The sequence below is a fragment of the Spermophilus citellus genome (assembly GCF_964194105.1).
Source record: "Spermophilus citellus genome assembly, chromosome: 17".
In the NCBI taxonomy this organism is placed as follows: Eukaryota; Metazoa; Chordata; class Mammalia; order Rodentia; family Sciuridae; genus Spermophilus; species Spermophilus citellus.
This window is the reverse complement of record NC_138199.1, coordinates 75,064,633-75,087,057: the sequence shown is the minus strand read 5'-3', so window position 1 is coordinate 75,087,057 and position 22,425 is coordinate 75,064,633. Positions and strand designations below refer to the sequence as shown.

Here is a 22,425-nt window from a genome sequence, read left to right as displayed (position 1 = left end):
CCCTGCCCTCCCCGCCCCTGCCTCTCTTCCCTCTCGCTCGCCCCCGCCTTCCCCGCCGTTTCCTCGGCCCTTCACTGCGCCGAGCGGGCGCTTCCTGCCGGCCGTGGGGCGCGGGGGCGCAGGGGAGAGCCGCGCGCCGGCTCCGGGGGTTGGGCAGGCCCGGTGCGCGCCGGCTGGGGTCCGGTTCGGCTCCGTGCCGGCGTCGCGGGCTCCGCTGCCCTCGGGCCACGCTCGGGTGCCGCACTGGGTCGGGCCCGATACCTGGACCCCTGCTACTGCAGCGCGTGCGCCCCTTCGCGCCCTCTTTTGGCGTGGGAGCCGGGACCGACCCTCGGGCAGCGGCGGCGGGGTGCAGGGCTTGGCTCCTTAACTGCCCGCCGCAGGTCGCCTTCAGGTGGGAAGCAGCGCACCCGGCCTCTGGCGTTATTTCTGAACTTCCCGCCTCTATCATTGGCACCACCCTATGCCCAGGTCCAGGGACGGGCCTGGCTTCTGGCCCGTAAGAAGCCTTCGGGCAGCAACCCTAGGCGCCGGGAGCGCCCCTCCCGGCTGGACATTTCGGAGTTGTCCTGGCGTTCGCGGGCCTCATCCCCTGGGACGCTCTGCAGCCCAGCCCTACCTCCCTCTCCTTGTCCCGCTCCTTCAGAGCCCCATCATCCCAGCTCTGAATCCTCCCAGAGCTTTTCTGCCTCCCTGAACACCCGCCTCCTGCTTTCCAGATCCCACTCTGTGCCAGCCCTACCTCCCTCTCCTTGTCCCGCTCCTTCAGAGCCCCATCATCCCAGCTCTGAATCCTCCCAGAGCTTTTCTGCCTCCCTGAACACCCGCCTCCTGCTTTCCAGATCCCACTCTGTGCCAGCCCCCAAGCTGGCTGCTGGTGGGCGCAGTGGGCTGGGGGAGCAGGGGGAAGATCCTCAAACGCTCTTGTGTGCAGGAAGCGGCACTGCTGCAACTGGGTTCACCTAGGGCCATGCACATGGCGCCTGGGCATGCAGAGAAGGGCCGGGGAAGAGGCAGGAGGGGTACAGGGCCTGGGCAGGGCTGGGCCTCCATGCCCCAGGGAGCCCACCTGAGAACCACACTTACAGCTGCGAGGAAGCCCCACCTGGCCTCTCCCTTCAGTCCAAGCTCAGATCCCTGGACCTGTTCCCACAGATTTCATGAAGTCCTCGCACTCCTGCATGCTCTCTGGAGTCCTGACCTCCCCCCCCCACCCCAGGAGGGCCCCATCTTTCATTCCTCTTCCACTTCCTGTTCAGTCACGTGTCTGCCTCAGCCCCCTCCACCTTCTCATGAGCTTGCGGGAGAGGTGTCTCAAAGTCAGTTTCCTGCTTACAGCTCCCAGCTGGACCCAGGCCCATGTGCTGGCTGATGGCACCCTGGAGACTGACCATCCTTTCTCAGCCTCGGTTTCCTGATCTGCGAAATAGGAAGGTCAGTGCCTGCCTTCCTGCTGGTAGGGACTAACAGAAAACCCAGCCGTGGGCGCAGCCCTTGGGAAGTTCGCTGTCTTCCTCTGCGCCCCCCCACCCCCACCCCAGGAATCGCCAGAACTTTTACTAGATAAGCCACAGGAACCCCGCCCCGAGCAGAAGGGGGCGATAACGCTGGCGGCAGCTGGGGGTGTGGCGGATGTCGCGCCCGAGGCGCGGGAGGAAGGGGTTACCCAACACGGTGTGGAAAGGCTGCGCACCGCGGCTCCGCACCGTCGGGTTTTGACAGTCCCTCGCCCTGGGAAGTGGGTGGGTCTGGATGATTGTCCCCTTTTGAAACTTGGGGAAACCGCGTCTTACAAAACCTGGGGGCTGGGGCCGGAGTTTGCCTGGAGGCCGACAGTCACCCCCGACCCTGCGCAGATCCAGGGACCGGGCAGAAGGGTCGGAAGTCGGCGGGCAGAGGGCGCAGTCGGCGCCGGTGCCCCAGCGGGGCTGGGCACACCCGGAGGGAGCCGGTCACGTGACCGTGGCCCGCCGCCTCGCGGGGCTGGCGGTGCAGCTCCCTCTGCCCTCCAGGCTTGCGACAGTCACTGATCGCCCCCCCTCGGGGAGGGGCTTTGTCACTCGCTCCCACTGACCCTCCCTCAGGTCGTGGAGCCCAGAGCGCGATTCCCGGCGGCCCTTGCGGGACAGGTGAGCCACTCGCGGGCGCACAGCCCCGCCTCCCGGCGCCTCCCAGGTGAGTGGCCCGAGTCCCGGCGCGGGGTCCCCGCGGGGTCGCAGATCGGCGTGGCGTGGGGTGGGGTGGCGCCCTGGGCCTGTGGCGGGCAGCTCGGCGGGCCGCGCTCCTTCGGCCTCGAGGCCACTTGGCAGCGAGTTCCCAGAGGGCCTCCCAGGGCCGACTCTGGCTGGCACCGGAGCTGGGAGCGGGAGCCCAGCCCGGGCAGCGCGAGGGCGGGAGACCTGCTCCGCGGGCCCTGTCGCCGTCGCCGCGCGGGGCTCGAGGCAGGGGCGGCCCGGTAGTGTCGCTGTCCTCAGGGTGCGGGTTCCTGAAAACAGCCCCGGCGCTCCCCACCTGGCTCAGCTCGGGAAACCTGGGACCTGGCCCGCCTGGGGCGGGGCGGGGCACTGGCCCGCTGAAGTCCAGGCCTGCAGGGGAGCCCAGGGACCCTGGTCCGCAGCCCCCAGCACCTCCCATCCCCTTGTGGATCTGAGCTGGGGAGGGTCTGTCTGCCCAGAGAAGGGTTCCAGGGGACCCCTCAACCCTGCTTGGCTAGTTTTCACTTGGGGCCGGTGGGGGCCACCTCTGAAGGCTCTAGGTGGCCTCCCCCAGTTATGCTTCTACTAGAGGGAGGGCAGGACCTGGGTTGTTCAGTCCTAGGTGTCCTGGACACTAGGCTGGGCACAGTGTGGTCACCAGTCTGCAGGGACTGTGCTGTTGCTGGTCGGGGAAGCCTCCTGAAAGGAACCGACTTTCCTGGTTCCTGGGGGGCTGAGGGCAGGAGGATGGGGGCAGGGAGGACTGAGGCCAGGGCTGGGCCTGTGTCCAGCGGGAGTTCTGCAGAGTCAGCCCAGCCCGTTGGCAACAGTGTCGGGCACCCCACTCCCACAGGGCACTAGGCCCAGAGGCCCAGCCCCACACAGGGCCATGCTGGCTCCACTTGTGCTGGGTGACGCCAGGACAACACAAAAGGGGCCTGTTTGGGCCCAGCATCCTCCCCCATGGCTACCCTGTGGTGATGGAATGTAGGGAGTCAGTCTCCTGAGGACCAGAGGACCTTGGAGGCCAGAATGGAGCACTCAGTGGGTGGGGGCGGGAGCCCTTCTGTGTGCTGCTTCCGCTGGGGCTGGGGGCAGGGTTCAGGGCTGCCTGGCGGATTTCCTGCTAGAGGAAGGGCTTTGGGGTTACAGGGCAGGCACAGGCCAGGCCTTGAGCTGCCCTGACCTTTGTCCTAGAGGAAAGTGTCCCTGGGGCAGCACCCTGGGAATGGAGGGCCTGAACAGGGCAGCGTCCACAGGCACCTGCCCCTTCCTTATTTTCCAGGCACTAGTGACCACTGAGGACATCGAGGAACTGATGGGAACTGCAGGTCCACACCCTTCCTTCCTTCCTTTCTCTTTCCCTCTTCCTCAGCCATTTTGGCATGAGAGTTACTTGGGGTCACTCCCCTGTGGGTGGGGGATAGGAGAGGGGGCAGGCCGCTTGGTCCCCCAGGGAGCAGGCCATTTGGATGTGTGCCAGGCATTGAGGGTTGACTTTGTCTCTGTCTCATCAGATGGGCAGTGGGAGTCTCCAGAGGTGGTGTCCAGGGTTTGAGCTGCCCTAAGTCTGCAGACGGGCTGGGCGTGGACCGCAGACATGGCCCAGCCACTGGCCTTGGTCCTCAACGTCCCTGAGGCTCTAGGGGACCAGGAGTAAGTGCTGTGGGGCTGGGGACTGGTGGATGGTGGCTGTGTTACCATTTCTGAGCTGGAGCCTGGATTCCCTCGTCCTCTCCCGCCTGACAGCCAGGAGCTCAGTCCCTATGAGGAGAGCGAGGTGCATGACTCCTTCCACCAGCTCATCCAAGAGCAGAGCCAGCTGGCCGAGGAGCTGGAGCTGCAGCAGAGGCAGCTGGTGGCCGGAACCCTGGGGGTCCCAGGTGAGCCCAGGCCTGGAGGCTGGCAAGAGTGGACAGGAGCTGGAGATCACCCTCCTGGCCATGGGGTGGGCAAAGTGGCTGGGCAGGGACATCTCCTTCTTTTATAGGCAGTGGTCATCAGACCCTCCTGGGGCCAGAGGGTGCCCCTGTCCACAGCGCAGCCACACTCCGCATCTTGGCCAGCATGCCTAGCCGCACCATTGGTGAGTTGGAGCCTCTGCCCTCGTTGCTGGCTTCGACCCCGTCCCTGGGCATCTGTGCCCCTCTGAGTCAGGCCCTTTGGCTCTGGGCCACCCCGCCTGCTGCCTGGAGGCCCCGCGCTACCCCATGCTGCCTTGCTGGGTTTTTTGGAATGAGTGGGTCCTAAGGTCTCTGATAGAGGAATTTTCTTGGGCCCTGGGAAGACCTGAGGGATGGGGAGGCCTGGTGCTGAGAGCCGTCCTGGTGGCTGGCAAGGTCCGGCCTGACTCTGTCCTCCCCACTTTGCCACGCACCTTCCTAGGCCGCAGCCGCGGGGCCATCATCTCCCAGTACTACAACCGGACGGTGAAGCTGCGGCGCCGGGGCAGCCGGCCCCTGCTCGGCGACATGGTGCACTCTGCCCGGCCCAGCCTCCGCCTGTATGACCTAGAGCTGGGCCCCACGGCCCTCAAGGAGGATGGTGAGTGAGTGGGGGCCTAAGCCCGGTGTTGAACACCAGCTGCAGGGATGTGGGCAGGAGGTCCGGGTGGGCAGGGGGCTGGGGCGCAACAGAGTGAGGAAGCCTTCTTCCTTGAGGTCCCTCCTCAGGGACTCTCAGGGGCAGGCAAGTGGGGGCTTCAGGTTGCAGACAGCGCGGGCCATGCCCAACAGGCACTGAATAGCATTTGCCACGTGCCCTGGAGCATGGGAGTGTGTCTGACAGTGGGCGGTTTTGACACTGGGCATGCAACGGTGGTCAGTAGACCAGTGCAGCCCTCATGCATCCCCCCTTCTGCCCAGTGAGACAGACATGAGCCAAGGAGACAGAGAAGCAGATGATCAGGGCTCAGATCAGTCTCCGAGAAGAGCGTCCTGAGAGCCAGCCCAGCCTGGAGGGTCCAGGGAAGCTTCCTGGAAATGACTAGAGCAGAGGGGACAGATTCAGAGACCCTGAGGCAGGAGCCCCCCCAGCCTGTCTGAGTAGCTGAGGCTGTGGGGAGGGTCCTGTAGGTGATGGAGCAGGGCAGGATGGTGTGGGCCCTGGGTGAGGGCAGACGCCCCGTCACCATTTACTCTGGGACCAGGCCATGTTTCAGCTCCCCGAGCTCATTTCTTATCTGTGGAATCGGGATTAAGGTAGCACTCACCTCCTTGCTCGTTGTGAGGATGCAGGGAGGCGGCACCCATGCTTCAGACCCCAAGTGTGGTGACTGACTGGTCCTGACCCTGTGTGGCCTGTCTGCTGCCACTGGCCTAACCTCATGGTGGGTTTGAACTTCTTAGATGAAAGGAGAACTCTTGTGGGTCCTGGTCTTTGTGGTGCTTGGGATGGAACTCAGGGCCTTGCACACGCTAGGCAAGCGCTCTATGACTGAGCCACACCCCGGCTCTGGGTCCTAAAACTCTTCCTGTTGAGGTTTCGGAATGCCCTGGCCAGGCCATCTCAGAAACAGTGTGTGGGGGCAGTTGGCATCAGGGCTGTGAGCACCCAGGCTGGGTCCTGCCTCAACTTCTCCCAGCAAAGGCTGAGCACAGCTGGGAGGTGATGGGAGACGGTGGGGTTTCACTGGGCCCAGAGGTTTCTGGGGGCCTGGTGGAGACAGGAGAAGGGGTACTGGGCTCCAGGGGGTGGAGGGCGGGGAGGGACAGAGGCTGCCATCAGTGGCTGAACCTCAAAGGGGCCTGGGTCCTTCCTGGGGGCCACACGCCCACAGACTTGAGACCCTTCTATCTGGCCAGCAGGAGGGGGTGTGGGCTGGGTGGTAACTCACACTGCTGGCCTGGGTCTGGCTTTGGCTGTACCCTGGAGAGGAGCCAGCCAGGCCCCGCAGCAGGGTACAGAGCTTGTGTTGGGTGATAACCTATCCAGGACCCTGGCCATGGGCAGAAGGGAGGGATGCTGTGCATCAGCTGAGCCTCTCTCGCTGCAGAGAAGCAAGGCCTCCTGGCGAAGGAGCTTCAGGGCCTGTCGGTGGCCCAGCGGGACCACATGCTCCGGGGGATGCCTTTGAACTTGGCTGAGAAACGCTGCCTGCGGTGAGTGTCCCCCAGCCTCGCATGGTCTTAAGACCTACTTCCTCAATTAAGCTGAAAGTGGCCAGATAGAAGGGTCTCAAGTCTGTGGGCGGGTGGCCCCTCTGCGGGTCAGTCACTGATAGTAGCCTCTGTCCCCAGAGAGAAGAGCCAGGTACAGAGGGGGAAGCGGAGGGCCCGGCAGGACCGTGGGGGTGTCTTTTCCTGCTGCAGCCAGCTCAGATACGCCTGCATCCTGGTAGGAGTCTGTGGGGCTGGGGCCTCGTGTGCAGTGGGGCCAGGCGGTGGGTGACCGCTCCTCTGCCGCTGCCCTGATAGTGGCCTCCTAATCCTGGCCTTGCCTTGGGGCCGCGGGTGACTTGTGTAGTCCTGGCCCTTAGAGCCTTCCTGTCACTGCCCCCGCAGGCCCTGCATAGCCTAGGGCTGGCGCTGCTCTCGGGCCTGCACGCTGTGAGGCCGTGGCGCCACACACTGAAGCAGATCGGAGGCCAGTTCGGCTCCAGCGTGCTCTCCTACTTCCTGTTCCTCAAGACCCTGCTGGCCTTCAACGCGCTGCTGCTGTTGCTGCTGCTGGGCTTCCTCGTGGGGGTGCAAGCTGCCCTCCCGCCTGGCCCGCCGGACCCTGCCCCCGCCTTCACAGGGCTGGAGCTCCTCACAGGCGGGGTGAGGAGCCCCTGGGCCACCTTCTGCCCCTGACTTGGCCCCTGCCTCTGGAGGCCTGAGAGCAGGTGGGCTGGGCGGGAGGGGTCCTGACCTGGCTCTGCCTCCTCACAGGGCTGCTTCACCCACACTGTCATGTACTATGGGTACTACAGCAACACCACGCTGAACCAGCCCTGCGTCCCTCCGCGGGATGGCCACCAGTGCAGCCCCGGGGCCAGCAGCCTTCCTTACAACATGCCCCTGGCCTACCTCTTCACCATGGGGGCAGCTTTCTTCATCACCTGCATCTCCTTGGTTTACAGGTAATGGCCTTCTGCCACATGATCCTGGCTCTGAGCACCACCCATATGTCCAGTGGCACTTCCTTCCACCCATTTGTCCTCCCATCTGTCCACTCACCTGTCCGTCCATCCGTTATTCATGTATATATCCATCATTCATTCATCCTTCCTCCATTCACCCATTCCTCTACCTGTTCCTCTACCTATCCACCCACCGTCTATCCATCCTTCTACCTATCCATTTATCATCCATCCATCCCTCTATCCATTGATCCACCTATGTACCCACCTGTCCACCCACCCATCCACTCACCCGTCTACCCATACATCTTTCTATTCCTCCATCTACCTATCTATCCTTCCATCCTTTGTCCATTCATCCCTCTACCTGTTCATCCACCTATCCACCCACCCACTCATCCACCCACCCATCCATCCATTAGCCTATCTATCTACCCATCTATCTGTTTATTCACCCTTACTTTCATCTACCCATTTGTCCATCTACCCATCCACCCACCCACCATCCACCTCTCCATTCCTCCCTCAAGTGTTGGGCAGGAAGGTACCCAAGCATGAGGCCTAACTAAAGAAGCTTGCTGTCCCTGGGAAAAGAGCAGTGAATGGGCTGGGACAATCCGGGCCCTGGGGGCGTTTGCACAGGTGTTGGGAAGGTTAAGTAAGAGTGGGCAGAAGAACAGAAGGGAGGTGCTGTGGTCATTGGGTGAGCAATGCAAAGGCCCTGAGGTGAGTCCAGCGTTTTCCATGTGGTGTCTGTTCATGGTGAGTGAAGCCCTGGCTCATCTTCCTGTGGGCGTGTGTCAGACAGGGCTGGCCCAGAGCGGCCAGCAGTCCACTCTGGGCAGGAAGCTGAGGGCATGGCTGCCCAGGGCAAGGCGAGAGCAGGAGGCTGCAGGGCTTGTCCTGCCTTCTTCCTTGGCCTCCGTTCCCCTCGGCCCCCGTCACCCTGTCCCTCTCTGCTTGTTCCCAGCATGTCGCATGCTTTTGGGGAGAGCTACCGGGTGGGCAGCACCAAGGGCGTCCACGCCATCACCGTTTTCTGCTCCTGGGACTACAAGGTGACTGAGAAGCGGGCCTCTCGCCTCCAGCAGGACAACATCCGCACCCAACTGAAGGTGAGCGGCCACCTGCCCTGCCCCACGGCCCCAGAGCTCCAAACCAGCCTGCCAGTGCCTGCAGCCAGCCAGGGCCGAGGTGGCCCAGGAGCCGTCTGTGAGCTGGCCCCGAGGTGCCGGGATGGGGCGTGGTGGGTGACCTGCCATGTGCGGGCGGGGCCAGTGCGCCAACACGGCCTCGGGCTCCCCTGGCCCTGGGGGGCGAGCAGGGCTCGGCGGGAGCCCCAGCAGGTTGGGGTGAGTCCCTCCCAGGGCCTTTTCTGGGGTCTGTGCCTCCTGTCCTGCGGCCCTGGGGTGGTAACTGCCCACCACCCTCCTTTAGTCACTGGATGGCCACAGTGGCCTGTGAGTGAGGAGTACGGGAGAAAGTGGGCACAGAGGTCACGTCCTTTGCCCAAGGTCTCAGGCGCGGGGCCTTGTGGAAGTCCTCTGTCGTCCTGGGTCTTGTGCTGTGGAGAGCTCAGCTGTGACCAGGTTCTTGGCAGCATGTGTCCTCACCTCAGGGGCCACGGGAACAGAGGGCAGCTGGCTGGCACTCAGGCGGATTCCTGGAGACGCTGCTGGGGCAGGCAGAGGGGGCCGGGGAGGTGGGGAGGCGGGGAGGCCTGGGGCAGCAGGAGGTGCGGGCAGCACAGGGAGCCTGGCAGCCACCTGTCCCTCTGTCCTGCCTGTGTGCTGTTTATCTGCACGTTCGTGCTGTGGGCCAGGTGACAGGTCCTGATGCCCCCACAGGAGCTGCTGGCTGAGTGGCAGCTGCACAGGAACCCCCAGAGCCTGCGTGGGCGGCTGCGGCGGGCGGTCCTGCTGGGGCTAGCGTGGCTGCTGTGTCTGGGCACCATGCTGGGCTGCTCCGTGGCCGTCTTCGTCTTCTCAGAGGTCATGATCCAGGTGCGGGCAGGGGCCGGGAAGGACCCCTCAGGCCTGGCTGCAGTCTCCCTCCTTCTTCCCTGCCCTCCCCTGTCCTCTGGTTGTGGCACCCCCTCCCCACTTCCTGTATTTGTGAACTGAGCCTGGGTGGGCCACTCCTGGGCACGGAGGTGCTGCCTGGCTTCTTTCTGCCCCTGGGCCCCTTCCCACAGCCCCTCTGCCCCCTCTGAGCCCATCAGTCAGAGTGGACGTGACCCCTTTGGTGGGGTGCTTCAGTGACCGCATCCCTCCCCTGGTGCCTTGCAGAGCCCGGTGTCTGCGGGCCAGGAGGCGAGGCTGCTGGCTCTGCCCCTGGTGGTCTCCCTCCTCAACCTGGGGGCCTCCTACCTGTTCCGTGGCTTGGCTGCCCTGGAGCGGCATGAGTCCCCAGGGCTGGAGGTGTACGTGGCCATCTCCAGGTGTGTGGCTGGGCGGGCATGGGCTCCCCAGGTGTGCCTGCTATTCCTGGCCCCTCCCTTGGCCTTCACACTCACCTCCACCATTCTGTGCAGGAACCTCATCCTCAAGATGGCCATCCTAGGCATTCTTTGCTACCACTGGCTGGGCCGCAGGGTGGCTGCCCTGCAGGGCCAGTGTTGGGAGGACTTCGTGGGCCAGGAGCTGTACCGGTTCATGGTGATGGACTTCCTGTTCGCACTGCTCGACACGCTGTTTGGGGAGCTGGTGTGGAGGCAAGGGGGTCTGGATGGGCTGGGCTGGCTTCCCACCCTGTATTGGTCACCTGGACACTCTACCTGGGCAGTGAGGCAGGGCCTCAGACAGGTGGGGCCTCCCACCCTCGTACATCTGCATCATGCCAAAGCTTATTGAAGTTTCCAGAAGGTGCAGGAGGTGGAATGCAATGTGTTTTATTTATATATTTATTTTTAATTTTTATTTATTTTTTGGGGTCCTGGGGGTTGAACCCAGGGGCCCTTAACCACTGAGCCATATCCTCAGTCCTTTTTATTTCTTATTTAGAGACAGGGTATCTCTAAGTTGCTCAGGGCCTCACTAAGTTGCTGAGGCTGGCTTTGAACTTGAGATCCTCCTGCCTCAGCCTCCCGGGTTGCTGGGATTGCAGGTGTGCGCCACTGTGTCTGATTTGGGTTGTGTTTTTAGACTGGAAAGGAAAATGAGGTGTCTAAGAGATACATGTGTCACAGTATTAGCCTTGTTCAAAGGAAAAGAGGAAAGAGAGTGGAGTGCATCTTCAAAGTGTCACTGGTGGGGTATTGTAGAATCTAGACTTCAGATGATTTTTATTTCCTTATTTTTTTTAAAATATATGAGTTTAGTAATAAAAAACAAGATTGTTAAAAAAACTTTGCAGTTTTTGCTGCTGCCGCTGTGTGCTTAGGTCAGGTGTATCTTCACTAACTTAGAGAAAGGTTGAGTGGGGCCAGTTACAGTGTCCAGTCCTTGAATGTTCCAGGATGGCCGCTTTCTCTCCTGATACAGGCTGGGTGCCTGTGTGGGGAGGGCCACGTGTACCAACCTGGTGCCTTCCAAGGTGGGATGAGGGTCTTCTGCCCACCAGTCAGGCCCCTTCTTTACCCAGGCTCATCTCAGAGAGGAAGCTCAAGAGGAGGCGGAAACCTGAGTTTGATATTGCAAGGAATGTTCTGGACCTGATTTATGGGCAGACTCTGACCTGGTGAGGTGCCCCCACTTGCCTTGACTGCCCAATTCCTAGGGCAGGCAGAGCACTGTGGTCCGTGACCCTTTCCCTGGGGCCCACACCTGCCCTCCTGGGTCACAGTTGGCCCTAGCCTCCCTTGCAGCAGCGGGCTGGTCCTGGGCAGCAGCAGAGGGTGCACCGGGCAGCTTGTTCCCATCTGAGCTGGGTCCAGGAGGTGGGGGTGCTGACTATGGCTGTGCCCCTCCTCCAGGCTGGGGGTCCTCTTCTCACCTCTCCTGCCGGCTGTGCAGGTCCTCAGGCTGTTGCTCCTCTTCCTGGTCAAGAAGGTAATATGGCTGAGCAGTGAGCAGCTGGTGGGGAGCAGCAGTGGGTGGGCACACAGCTCTGGTAGCCCATAGGTGCCGCGGGCTGGGCAGACTCTTCCCTGTCCAACTATGTGGGGCCACGGCCTAGGGCTGGGCATGTCCCTGGTGTCCCTGCCTTGGGCAAGCCAGGCACTGGGTTCAGAGGTCTCATTGGGGCCTGTGCTGTGCTGGGTGCTGGGTACTGCTCTCAGCAGGCATGCTCAGAGCTGAGCGCCAGCGACTTTGCCCACACTGGTTCTGGGCTCTCCTTGGTCCTCCATCTGCTCACCTGCATGGTGGGACCAGTACCCTTGTAGGGCTGGGACAGTGTCAACCTTCAGTCAGTGGAGGTGGCTGCTGGCCTCAACCCTTTTTTTGTGTGTGTGGTGCTAGGGATTGAACGCAGGGCCTTGTGCATGCAGGCAAGCTCTCTACCAGCTGAGCTGTGTCCCAGCCCTGGGTTCAACCCTTTTGCTGGCTTGACCTTGGGCAGTGTGTCCTATGTGCCTCAGTGCCCCTCTAGGCGAAGAGGGAAGCCCTGCTGGCTCTTTCCAGCCCTGTGCTCAGATTCCCAGCGCTGGCCTTTCTGCCCATGGCTGCCACAGTCCTGTAGAGTGCACAGTGAGGTCCAGGTCCTGTCCTGGAATGCACGGCACCCTCCAGGCCACTGCCCTTCCTCCCTTGGGGCCCTGGGTCTGGGAAGGGCCCTCCGCAGGTGCTGTGGCTGTGGCAAACTGTGGTCTTTCTCCCCAGGCCAGCCTGATGGCCAACTGCCAAGCTCCCCGCAGGCCCTGGCTGGCCTCGCACATGAGCACCGTCTTCCTCACACTGCTCTGCTTCCCCTCCTTCCTGGGTGCCGCCATCTTCCTCTGCTACGCCGTGTGGCAGTGAGTAGGCATCGGATGGGGTGGGCAGGAGGCCCGGCCATTTTCTGTGCATTCCTGGGTTGGGGGGTGGTGCTTGGCTGGAGGACCCGCCTAGGATTTGGAGTGATGTGGAGGTTGCCTTCCTCTGAAGCTTGGGGGGGAAGTGGGTGGAGGGCCCATTGCCCAGAGGGTTCCCATTAACCTCTTCCCTCAGGGTGAAGCCCTCGAGCACCTGCGGCCCCTTTCGGACCCTGGACACCATGTATGAGGCAGGCAGGGTGTGGGTGCGCCACCTGGAGAGTGCGGGCCCCGGGGCCTCCTGGGTGCCCTGGCTGCACCGGTACCTGGTGGACAGCACCTTCTTCCTCTTCTTGGCATCTGCCCTGCTGCTGTGAGTGCAGGGCCTCCGGGGACCTCCTGACAGGATGCAGCCTGCCATGGGGCCCTGGCCCAGAGAGTACCCACCCCCAGGCTCCTGCTCTGGGCACTATCCTGTCCTGGCCCTCCCTGCCACTTGCTGCCAGCCTGACCACTGTCTCCTGCAGGGCCATCATCTACTTCAACATCCAGGTGGTGAAGGGCCAGCGGAAGGTCATCTCCCTCCTTAAGGAGCAGATCCGCAATGTGAGTTTCCCTCCCTACCACACCTGGGGGATGCCCAGTCACCTGCCAGCTCCTCCAGGCCCTGCACCCCTCCCCTGAGCATCTTGGATGGTAGTTTCCATGGATTTATAGGCGTGATTTGGTTAAACAGGTGTAGAGGTGACAGGGCCAGGGCTCTGGCCAGAGCTCCCGGGTGCAGGGGCCCCATGGGGACTCCAGTTTGAGTGTGTGGCCCTGCTGTGGTGCAGTGTTGGGCAGGGTTTCTGAACTATTGGAAATGGCTTTCGGTCTTCTCCAGGGACCATGCTGGAAGGCAGGCCCTGGTCAGTGCTCTCATTGGACAAAGAAGGGCAGTGAGGCTGGAAGACATTTCTTTATTAAGGAGACACAGGCACTTTCCTGGCTGGTCACTCCTGCTGGCCTCTTCTCAGGAATGCCTTGGCCTGTGGCGGGGTCATCTCCTTCAGGGTGCTAGACTGTGACCCCTGTAGATTCCCAGTGGTGGCCTTAATGAACCGTCCTGAGCTCTGACCTCATCCAGGGCCATTCTGTCGAGCACTTGGCCACCTTGGCTTGCCAGTTTCCAGATGTCCGGCCAGGACTGGGCCTGGGGCTTCTCTTTAGCACTCACCCTGATGGAGGTCAGGGGCTGGTGTCTGCCGTTGGTGTCAGGAGCAAGGGTGGCAGCGGTCAGGCCAGGGGAAGCTCTCAGGGATGGCTCCTGGGTGGTAAATGGCACAGCCACATAGACCCCGCTCCTGCCTCTCACACTGGGGCTGAGCTCAAAGCCAGGTGTCCGGCCGAGGCGATCTCGTCTGGCCACACCATCAGAAGCAGGCTTTTGGTGAAATGGCTCCTGCCCTTCCATGCCACCTTTCACTGCGTCAGGGTGCTGTGTGGGGAGGCACAGTGGCACCGGGAGGAGAGTCCCAGCTGCCCTCCATTTCTCTGGAATTAGAGGCCTTTGTCCAGGTGGACCCTGGTGCACGGTGTGCACAAGGCTGAGCCCCTGCTCCTAGTCCGTCTCAGGGGCTGCAGGGCAGGCGTGGCTGCTCCTGTGGCCCTCCCGGGGTCCACGCTGGCGGCCTGGAGAGTGAACAGCCTTTCCTTTTCTGGTACTGGAACCTGGGGCTGTTCTACCGCCCAGCCACGTCCCCAGCCCCCCCCCCCCCTTTTTCTCATGACACTTCTTGCTAAGTTGCTGAGGCTGGCCTGGAACTTGCCTCCTCCTGTCCTCCTGCCTCAGCCTCTGGAGCGAGTGGGATGACAAGCATGGCCATGGCGCCCAGCTCCATCCTCTCCTTTTCTGTCAATGACTTGCTAGAGGAAAATGAGGTGCCACAAGGAGCCTGTGGCCCCTCTTCGTAGACACTGCAGGGTGCTCTGGGGCAGAGCCAGGTCACCAGGCACCGGGAACCAATCTGCTTGGCTACCAACAAAATTGCTCCTGGAGCTGTTGACTCCCCTGGTGAGCTCCGCCGCCTGGTCTGGAACAGACCAGCTCTGGGTGGACCCAGGGAGGGACACCTTCTGTCTCTCACCTCTTGTGTTCTGGCCTCCCTAGGAGGGGGACGACAAGATCTTCTTGATCAACAGGCTTCACTCTGTCTACGAGAGGAAGGAGAGGAGCAGGTGAAGGGCTGGGGAGGGGAAGAGGCCTCTGTGAGTTGCGTGGGAGGGGCCGGGGCTGGAGAGCCAGCATCTCTCTGGGTTGCTGACTCGAGGTGGGTTGGGAGGAGGAAGCAGGAGCCAAAGCCTTGCACACCCTTGCCCCAGTGCTCTGTCTCTCTCTTCATGAGCCATGAAGTGCCAGCCCAGCTGGGCCACCTCCCCACAGAGTCAGCCTCTGCTGTGGCTGCCCTGCAGCAAGGCTGGGCTGGCCAAGCACAGACATGGTTCCTTCCTGTCAAGGCCCGATAGCCCGACTGTGCAGTCTTTCTGCTGGCCTCAGCCTTCATCGTTACCTGCGGGCAAGGGCAAGGGAGATGGCCGAGACGCAGACCCACTTATTCAGCTTACACATGCACATAGCCACAGGAGGGTGGCCTCGCAGCTCCCTCTGCCTGGTGGACAGACACCAGTACGTACATGCACAAGTGTGTATGAGTGCAGAGCCACACACGCCTGGCTCTCCCACTTCCTCCATGGCCCACCTGCTGGGGAAATGGAGAAGCTGGCCCCAGAGTCACATCTGCAGGTCTGTAGCTATGGCCAGCAGGACTTCTCCCCAGCAGCAGGCCTGTGTTTGGAAGCATCTCAGAATAAAACCCTGACTCAAGTCACTCACTGGACAGACATGCTGGCCCCTGAACTAGCCTTGGGGACCTGGAGGTCATGCACTCTTGGCCTTGGTTTCCCCAGGCAGAGGGATTGGCATCACCCAGGCGCCACTGTGGGTAGAGGCACCGTGTTCCCCGAGCCCCTCCACTGCTGCAGCCTGCACAGGAAGCATGCCGACAGCACAGGGCTGCTGCCTGTTGCTTACATCACACAAAATTGTTGACATGTGACAGCATTTGACCAGCAAAAGTGGAAATTTCCCAGTTCAGTTCCCCCAAGCAAATCCATGGAACGTGAATCTAGTGGCTGTCTCCACTCCAGCCTGCTGCCCACCTGCCTCCATCCTCCCTCCGTCAGCCTTGGGAGGCCTCCAGTTCTGCCAGGGACTTGGAAAGAATTTTGGCATCTGGCCATGCTGTTGGGCCCTCACTGACTTTCCTTTCTGGCAGAGCTCACAGAAACGAGGAGGCCGTGACGCCCTCTGCCCTGCTTGCAGACGGAAGGGACAGCTGGTGGGACAGTGAGGGGCCTTGCAGGCTCCCCCAGCACCCCCAGTTGCGCTCTGTCACTATGTCTGGGCAGGCAGAGACGAGGATTCGAGACCCTGTGGGACACTAGGATGGTGGAGTGACCCTGCTTCTCCCTTCCATAGGCTGCGCTGAGCTGAAGATGGAGCCCAGAGAGTGGGCAGGTGGGGCCTGCGTGCCTCCAGGGGGCCCTGCCCCATCTGGGACTCTTATTTATTTACATTAAATGGGTTTTGCAAAATGGGCTTGTCTCGGGAGGCTGTGCTTGGCACCTGGGCCTGGCCAGGTATGTGTAGGGGGTTCCTGCAGTGCTCAAGGTGTCTGTGTGGCAGGGTGTTGTGGAAACTTGGCTCAGGGGCCATGGAGTTTCTGGGCCAGAGGGGGCCCTCTGCTGGCCAAACTCTTGGAGGCAGGCTTGAGACACGGCCCCTGACCAGCCTGACCCTGTATCTGGGAGAGGACTTGTGTCTGCAGGGTAGGTGGGCAGGTCCAGGCTGTGTCCAGGGCCATAAGTGGACCAGTGGGGGAAGCAAATTTAGGGAAGGATGTGGAGGGAGGACAGGAGCCTTGGGGAGAGGAGCCACCAGCACCAGGTCCTGCAGTGGATGGGGCTTAATGTGTGGAATGCCCAGGGGCTGGGGCAGGCCTGATCATGGCTGGCTGGGGGTAGGGGTGGGTCTGGCAGGCTGAGCCTGTGGAATGCTTTAGACTCGAGGACGGGGAGTGGGTACAGGGAAGAGGGGACAGCCTTCCACTCCTAGCCCCAGTGTCCTGATCTACAGATGCGCACAGGATCGGGGCAGCAGTGGCCCCGCCACTCATGATTCTTAGGGGAATCTGGAAAAGGCCAGGCAGAGTGAGCTCTGCTGACTACCCGCTGCCCCCCACCTGGGCCCTTGCTCACTGGAGCCTTCCCTCCCGGGGACAGAGGTCCTGTGGTTCACCCGTCACGGCTGAAAACAAGTCAGCAGTGTTGAGGGACATCTGCAGGTAGCAGGTACTGGCCTTAGGGAACAATTCTGGCTCCATCTGTGGACGTGGTGCTGCTGGGTGAAACTGAGTGGAGAGTCCAGAAAGTGTGCAACTGACCCGGAGTCCCCAGGCCCCGTCCAGGAGGCGTGTCCTCTCTATCGCCGCCCTTCTGTGGGATGGGGAGCACACATGGATCACTGCTGGGTGACTGAGCACTGCCGTCAGTCTGGATCTACTGAGGCCACTTCACCTGCCTCACAACTCCACGAGACCAGGACAAGCTACTCTGACAGATGCTCAAAAAGCTGACCATGATGTTGGTAGAATTACCTAGTGTCCTGCCAGTCTTGTAGCACCAGTGACTTCTTTGGATTTGAATCCAGAGGTTGCTGTAAGGGAAGCTGCAGGTGTGGTTAACAGCTTTGATAATGTGGGTGGGTCTCATCCAATCAGTTGAAGGCCTTAAAGAGCCAAACTCAGGTTTCCTGGAGAGGAAGGAATTCTGTGCCCACTCCTGTCTGTCTTCAGTTTGCTGCCCACCTGTGCACTTGAGGTTTGGTAGCTCCATGACTGCTTGGGTCACTTCTCTTCCTTCTTTACTTCCTCGTGTTTCTGTTCTCTGAACTCACTATGTGGCCCTAAGTTCCTCGGGATTACGTGGATGGGCTTGGGCATGCTCTGTGACCTCTCTTACTCCAATTCTTCACCTCTTGGGACCACTGTAGCAAATGACACAGCTCCTGTAAGTGCTTAGCACTGTGCCTGGCACACTTGAGTTTTTGGGTAGTGCTGCAGTTCAAACCCAGGGAGCTACTCCTCAGCCCCCGCACTTAAATTTACTTAAAAAAAAAAAAAAAAAAAGAAAAATGAAGAAGGAAAAAAGCTCACTATATCTGCCAAATGAAATCAATTCAAGACTTGGAGACTGCAAACTGCGATGCCAGTGCAGGGGAGCGGCCGTAGTACGCAGGCTGAGGACAAGGCGCCTGTCTCTGCTTCTCCATCTTGGCTGCACAGGGGAAGGGTGGGGATTTTAAGACTGGGGTTGCCACCCCAGGGACCCTGAGTTGGTTTACATGTGCCTAGCACTGGCATTCTAAGCACCCCAGGTCATTCTACCCTTGCTCTGGTCCTGTGCTGCACTTGCACGTGCTCCATCAGGGGACATTCCTCGTACGGTGGCTTGTCAGCAGGAAGTCAGTGGAGAAGAGCTATGTGCAAAGCTGGAAACTGAGCGCAGGTTCCCTTTTGATCCTGCGTTGGGTGTTTCTCTCAGTTCAGCCAAAGGTTCTCTTCCTGCAAGGAATCTTCTTGAAATGCCTGCTGCTCCTGTTTTTCCTCTTCCCACCAAACACAAGCCAGCTGCTGGGCACCTCTGACCTTGTCTTCCGTCCATGTTCTGGGCTCCCTTTGTACCTCTTCTCCAGCTTTCTCTGACACGCCGCCTCTGTTGAGCACCCGTCTCCACCAACCTTCCACGCTCGTGCAGGAATAGCTCCAAACCCAAGTTTCCTCGACTCCAGAACTCAGGCCTCTTCCCCCTGGATACCAGGAACCCCTGTCCAGCCCTGAGGCCTTCACACAGGGTCCCCCCACTCTGCTCTGAACCTGCCCCTCACCCTCCTCAGACTCTTAAAATTTGATGGCCCTGCAGGCCAGGGGCAGGTGCCTGCAGCGTGCTGCTCCCGCTGGGCAACTTGAAGGCCCTGGACTTCTCCTGGGGCAGAAACGCAGGTGGACCCACCCTCTGCAGCTCAGCACACTGGCATAAAGCGACCCCTTGCTGAATGTCTGCACATAGTGCCAAGGTGCAGCTCCTGATGGATGGAGTGTTGAATGCCAAGTGCACTTGGTAGGTCCCATTTCTGAACTCCATCTTCCTCTGCTTATGGCCCCCTTAAGGCCCTTCTCAACTTTCAGAAGAGGCTGGTCAGGGCCAGTGGCTGGCCACCCGACAGGAGGTGGAACTGATGCACAAGAGCCAGGGGAGTCATTCCTCCAGTCCCTGAGGGGTCTTGACGGGCACTTGGCGTGTTGTCCAGAGACACTCAAACTGATCAAACAGAAGCACCAACACGTCAAGCTCAGGCTGCAAATGTTCCAGGATGGAGTGAGAAAACAGTTTCAAATCTGCCACCTGGAATCCTGTGGCAAGGCTGCTGCTGCTTTGCCCAGCATGGCAAGTCCCACCACACTGGTACAAAAGCTTGGTAGAAGTTAAGCTAAGGCAGTGTTTAAAAACAGATGAATAAAACGTCCAGGAAACACAGAAGACCTTTGTTGTACTCTTCTCTGATGTTTCCCAGGCCAACTTTGAACTCTGGGACTCAAGCCATCATTGCTGAGGAGCTGGGACCAAGGGCGTGAAAGTACTGCACCTGGCTTCTGTGATTGTTATTTTTTGGTGCTGGGGATTGCACCCAGGGGTGCCCTACCCCTGAGCCACATCCCCAGCCATTTTTTGAGACAGGTCTTTGCTAAATTGCTGAGGCTGGTGTTACAGGTGTGCATTACCGTGCCTGGCCTTCTCTGATAATTTCTTATGCCCACACTGGGTCCTGGTGACAGGGTTGGTCCTTAGTGCACCCCAGCAGACCCAGGATCAGCCTGCTGTTCTTCCAGACGGCACTGTTTCTCAGATGCACCAGGCTGACAGGCGGCCGCTGGTAGTGGAGAGCTTGAAAACTGTTGTTTCCCAACAATTATTAAGATTTAAACATTAATAGCAAAGCCAGAAAACAAATGATAAAATATGTCAAACAACTAAAATTCAGAGTTTAACTATATATAAACATTGAAGATATCAAAAAGACAGAAAATTTGTCCTACACAGGACAACTCCTAGTTTCAGCATACAAAATCAAAGTTGATAGTATCTGTTTTTGAAAAACAAAAAACACATTAATTTGAACAGCCAAGAAAAAAATTGCAATTTATTAAGATTCAACAAAGCGTTGTACTGTTGAAAGCAACTTTCGGTGCATGTTCTTCAACAATCACATTCTATGAGGAAAAACATTAAGAGCCACAAACTTGTTTTTTAATCTCAAGAGTTACAGACATCTTAAATTCAAAATAAAAGGTCAAAAAAAAAAAAAAAGGAAAAATAAATCCCCAACAAAACCCCCAAATAAACAGATTCTTTCTTCCATTCCCCAAATTTAAAACATTGGGAGTTTTCTCTACGACTCAGGGCTAAATGGCAGCACGGGAGCTGTATGACTGAGTGCTCACGCACGCACACGCGCACACACACACGCGCACGTATATTTGATATGCATATCAAATATGTAGGATGCATGTACTGGCAACGCGATGCTCACTCTGAGGAGGGGTCGTCAGCTAGATGCACTACTAAGCTTGAGGGAAGTTCTGAACCTAGGTTGTGCATAGTTCATGATCCTCTGTAAAACCAGCTTTTGTTGATCTGCAATCTTGCAGGACTTTTTTTTTTTTTCTATTTTTTTTAATTTTGTTTTTTTGTTTTGATAAAACCATTAAAAAGCTAATAAAAAAAAATGTAATGCACAGGTTTCCTGATCGAGCAGGCAGGGAGCACAATGTCCATAGACTTTTTAAAAACATACTGGAGGGTATGTTATTCCATTGTCTTTCTTCCTTGCAAAACAATCAAAACATTGATCATTTTTAAAACATAAAGCAATTTTTAATATATAAAGCACTCTTCAAACATCTATTTCTTTTGAGTCCATTATTTGGTAAATATGTAACTGCTACACATTAGAGATTAGGTATTTTTCATCTTTGTGGTTTTTTTTTCTTTTTTCTTTTTTTCTTTCTTTTTTAAAATTTTTATTATTTTTTTTTAATAACATCTTCAGTGCTAGGAGTTGGGTTTAAAAATACATGAAATGGTGTGGAGCTGCCCTCGGGAGCCCTGGCTTTCCTGAGAGCGCGTCCGGCATGTGCAAGACAGTGACCACAGCGCCTCGTCACCTCGACGAAGGGGCAAGGACAGTCGACAGAGTCCACGACGACGGCCGATGGGGGACGGCACTGTCCAATCCCAGAGCTCTGAAGTAGCGCGTCTGCGTTCTGAAAATAGGGTTCTTTACGACCGAAGTCTTTTTTTTTTCTTTTTTTAAATTCCTTTTTAAAATTTTTATTTTAAAGTCTGAAGGAGAAAAAAAGGTCTGTAAACAGGTGGGAGCCCAAACCCCGGGCTCCGCTGAAAGCAGTCTCAACCACGTCCAAGTGCTTGTCCCGCTGCTGCCGCGGAACCGTCGCTCTTTACAAGTATCTATGGCCACAGTTCAACATCAGTTCTTTCTCTTTAACTTTATATTCCAAATGGAAAATGGTGCAATACTCTGGTAATGACTTCTTGCATTAGTCCACAATAAAAAGCTGCTAAAGGTAGAGATACATATCATTTCTCCAGAGATATACACTGCAGTTTTAGATGCAATAACAGAGTCCTTGAGTAAACATTTACACGTGAATTGTCGCCAGCCCTGTCCTGTGAATTCTCTTTACTGTTTAGGATTAGCTGAAGGAAGGGCAGGGACACCTCAGTGCAAAGTTAGAAGCTAATAATAACAAACGTCTGACCAATGCGCCAAATAAAAGCATATACTGAATAAAAGGGAAAACCCACAGTTAAATCCCTTGCACTCTACACACACACACACACACACACACACACACACACACACACACACGAAGTGTGTACTGTGCAGGAGCACACGTGCACACACACACCCCACACTGTTTCCCATGCACACTCGCACACGTAGGCTATGAACTTAAGAGATTTTTCCTAGAGCCTGTTTCTGTGTACTGATGTCAACCTGGAAGTGTAGAATTAGACTTAGAAAGTGTTCACATTTCATTATTGGCCTGCTGGATTCAAGTATTTGCATGTTTGATATGTCTTTTTTTTTTAACTTTTAAAAAATATTTTTTGGAATTAAAAAAAAAATGACATGAAAAAGTAATGAAACAAGGGTAATGTGCATAGGCGGATCCAGGGGAACAGAGGGCAGAGGGCGACGGTGCCGCTCTGCTCAGTGCCAGCGACCTTGCCCGACCTGCCCTGCCCCACCCGCCGCCTCTGGTCATGTGCATAATCGTCACAGGCTCACTGAATAGGCTTCCATCTCCCTCCCTCCCTCCCTCCCTCCCCGTGATAAAATAACCCTTTCCAGCCCACAATCTGAAAAGTGCCCTTCATGATAGAACTATTCTAAGCAGCTTTTACACTTAAAAACTCAAAATGACAACACACCATACAAACGTAAGACGACACAAAATAAAAAGCTATGAGGAACATCCTGTCATTAGCACGTGACACTGACCAAACGCAGCCTGCACTGTTTTGGAAACAGTTCACAAGGGCTGCGGTGAAGGTTCGTCTTCGGAACTGGACAGAGGTACTCGAAAGGGCCGCGGGCTGCTGGTCCTGGGGCCACAGTGCCCGGGATTGGAAAGGTCAGCTCTCCTCCTGGTGCAGGTGACCCTGGCCTAGATGGACTCCCCGCTGAGCAGGTCCCCAGGCAGCAGCGTGTTCAGTGGGGTGGGGCTGCCGATCACCCTGCCATCCTCGGTGCTGGGCGGGCCCCAGAGGCTACTGGAATACTGGGGCACCCCGCCCCACAGCAGCTCGCTGCTCCCCTTGCCGCCCAGGCAGGGGGTGTTCCAGTGGGCCGCCTCGCTGCGCACCAGCCCATGGGTGCTGCCTGAGGCTCCCAGTCGGGGCTGGCTGCTCCCACTGCTGGACTGCCAGCTGGACGTGGGCGGCAGGGCTTGGCCTTGGGCTAGGAACCGGTTCACTTCCTCTTCACTGGCGAACTCCGCCAAGATGGTAGTGTTTCCCAGTACGCACCTACAGGGGAAACAGGCAGGTGAGTATGCTCCCAGAGGCTGAGGCTATGCCATGGGGAGAGGTGAGCC

At 58.4% G+C, this 22,425-nt stretch overlaps 2 protein-coding genes across 18 annotated transcripts in view; one reads left to right on the top strand and one right to left on the bottom strand.

The window, feature by feature from the left end:
• Positions 1-128: 128 nt before the first annotated feature.
• Positions 129-16,473, top strand: TMC6 (transmembrane channel like 6). Of its 8 annotated transcripts, none has more exons than XM_081271945.1 (22): positions 129-394; positions 1,260-1,434; positions 2,085-2,175; positions 3,481-3,526; positions 3,713-3,851; positions 3,945-4,078; positions 4,186-4,281; positions 4,581-4,739; positions 6,190-6,295; positions 6,434-6,530; positions 6,698-6,955; positions 7,067-7,257; positions 8,228-8,372; positions 9,105-9,260; positions 9,546-9,970; positions 10,840-10,935; positions 11,171-11,246; positions 12,018-12,151; positions 12,345-12,521; positions 12,676-12,754; positions 14,298-14,365; positions 15,463-16,473. In XM_081271945.1, the coding sequence occupies exons 5-22, from the start codon at positions 3,796-3,798 to the stop codon at positions 15,629-15,631; spliced, it is 2,622 nt and encodes an 873-aa protein (XP_081128071.1). In that variant the 5' UTR covers positions 129-394; positions 1,260-1,434; positions 2,085-2,175; positions 3,481-3,526; positions 3,713-3,795; the 3' UTR covers positions 15,632-16,473. The 8 variants fall into 8 exon arrangements, with proteins under 8 accessions (XP_081128071.1, XP_081128070.1, XP_081128072.1 ...); XM_081271944.1 differs by having other exon boundaries at positions 1,156-1,434; XM_081271946.1 differs by having other exon boundaries at positions 316-394; positions 1,346-1,434.
• Positions 16,474-20,209: 3,736 nt separating this feature from the next.
• TNRC6C (trinucleotide repeat containing adaptor 6C) overlaps positions 20,210-22,425 on the bottom strand; it is a 126,633-nt gene continuing 124,417 nt past the window's right edge. For all 10 annotated transcript variants that reach the window (XM_081271931.1, XM_081271933.1, XM_081271927.1 and 7 more), the window contains one exon: positions 20,210-22,357. In XM_081271931.1, coding sequence (XP_081128057.1) covers positions 21,997-22,357 — 361 coding nt within the window. In that variant the 3' untranslated portion in view covers positions 20,210-21,996. The remainder of the gene's footprint in view (positions 22,358-22,425) is intronic.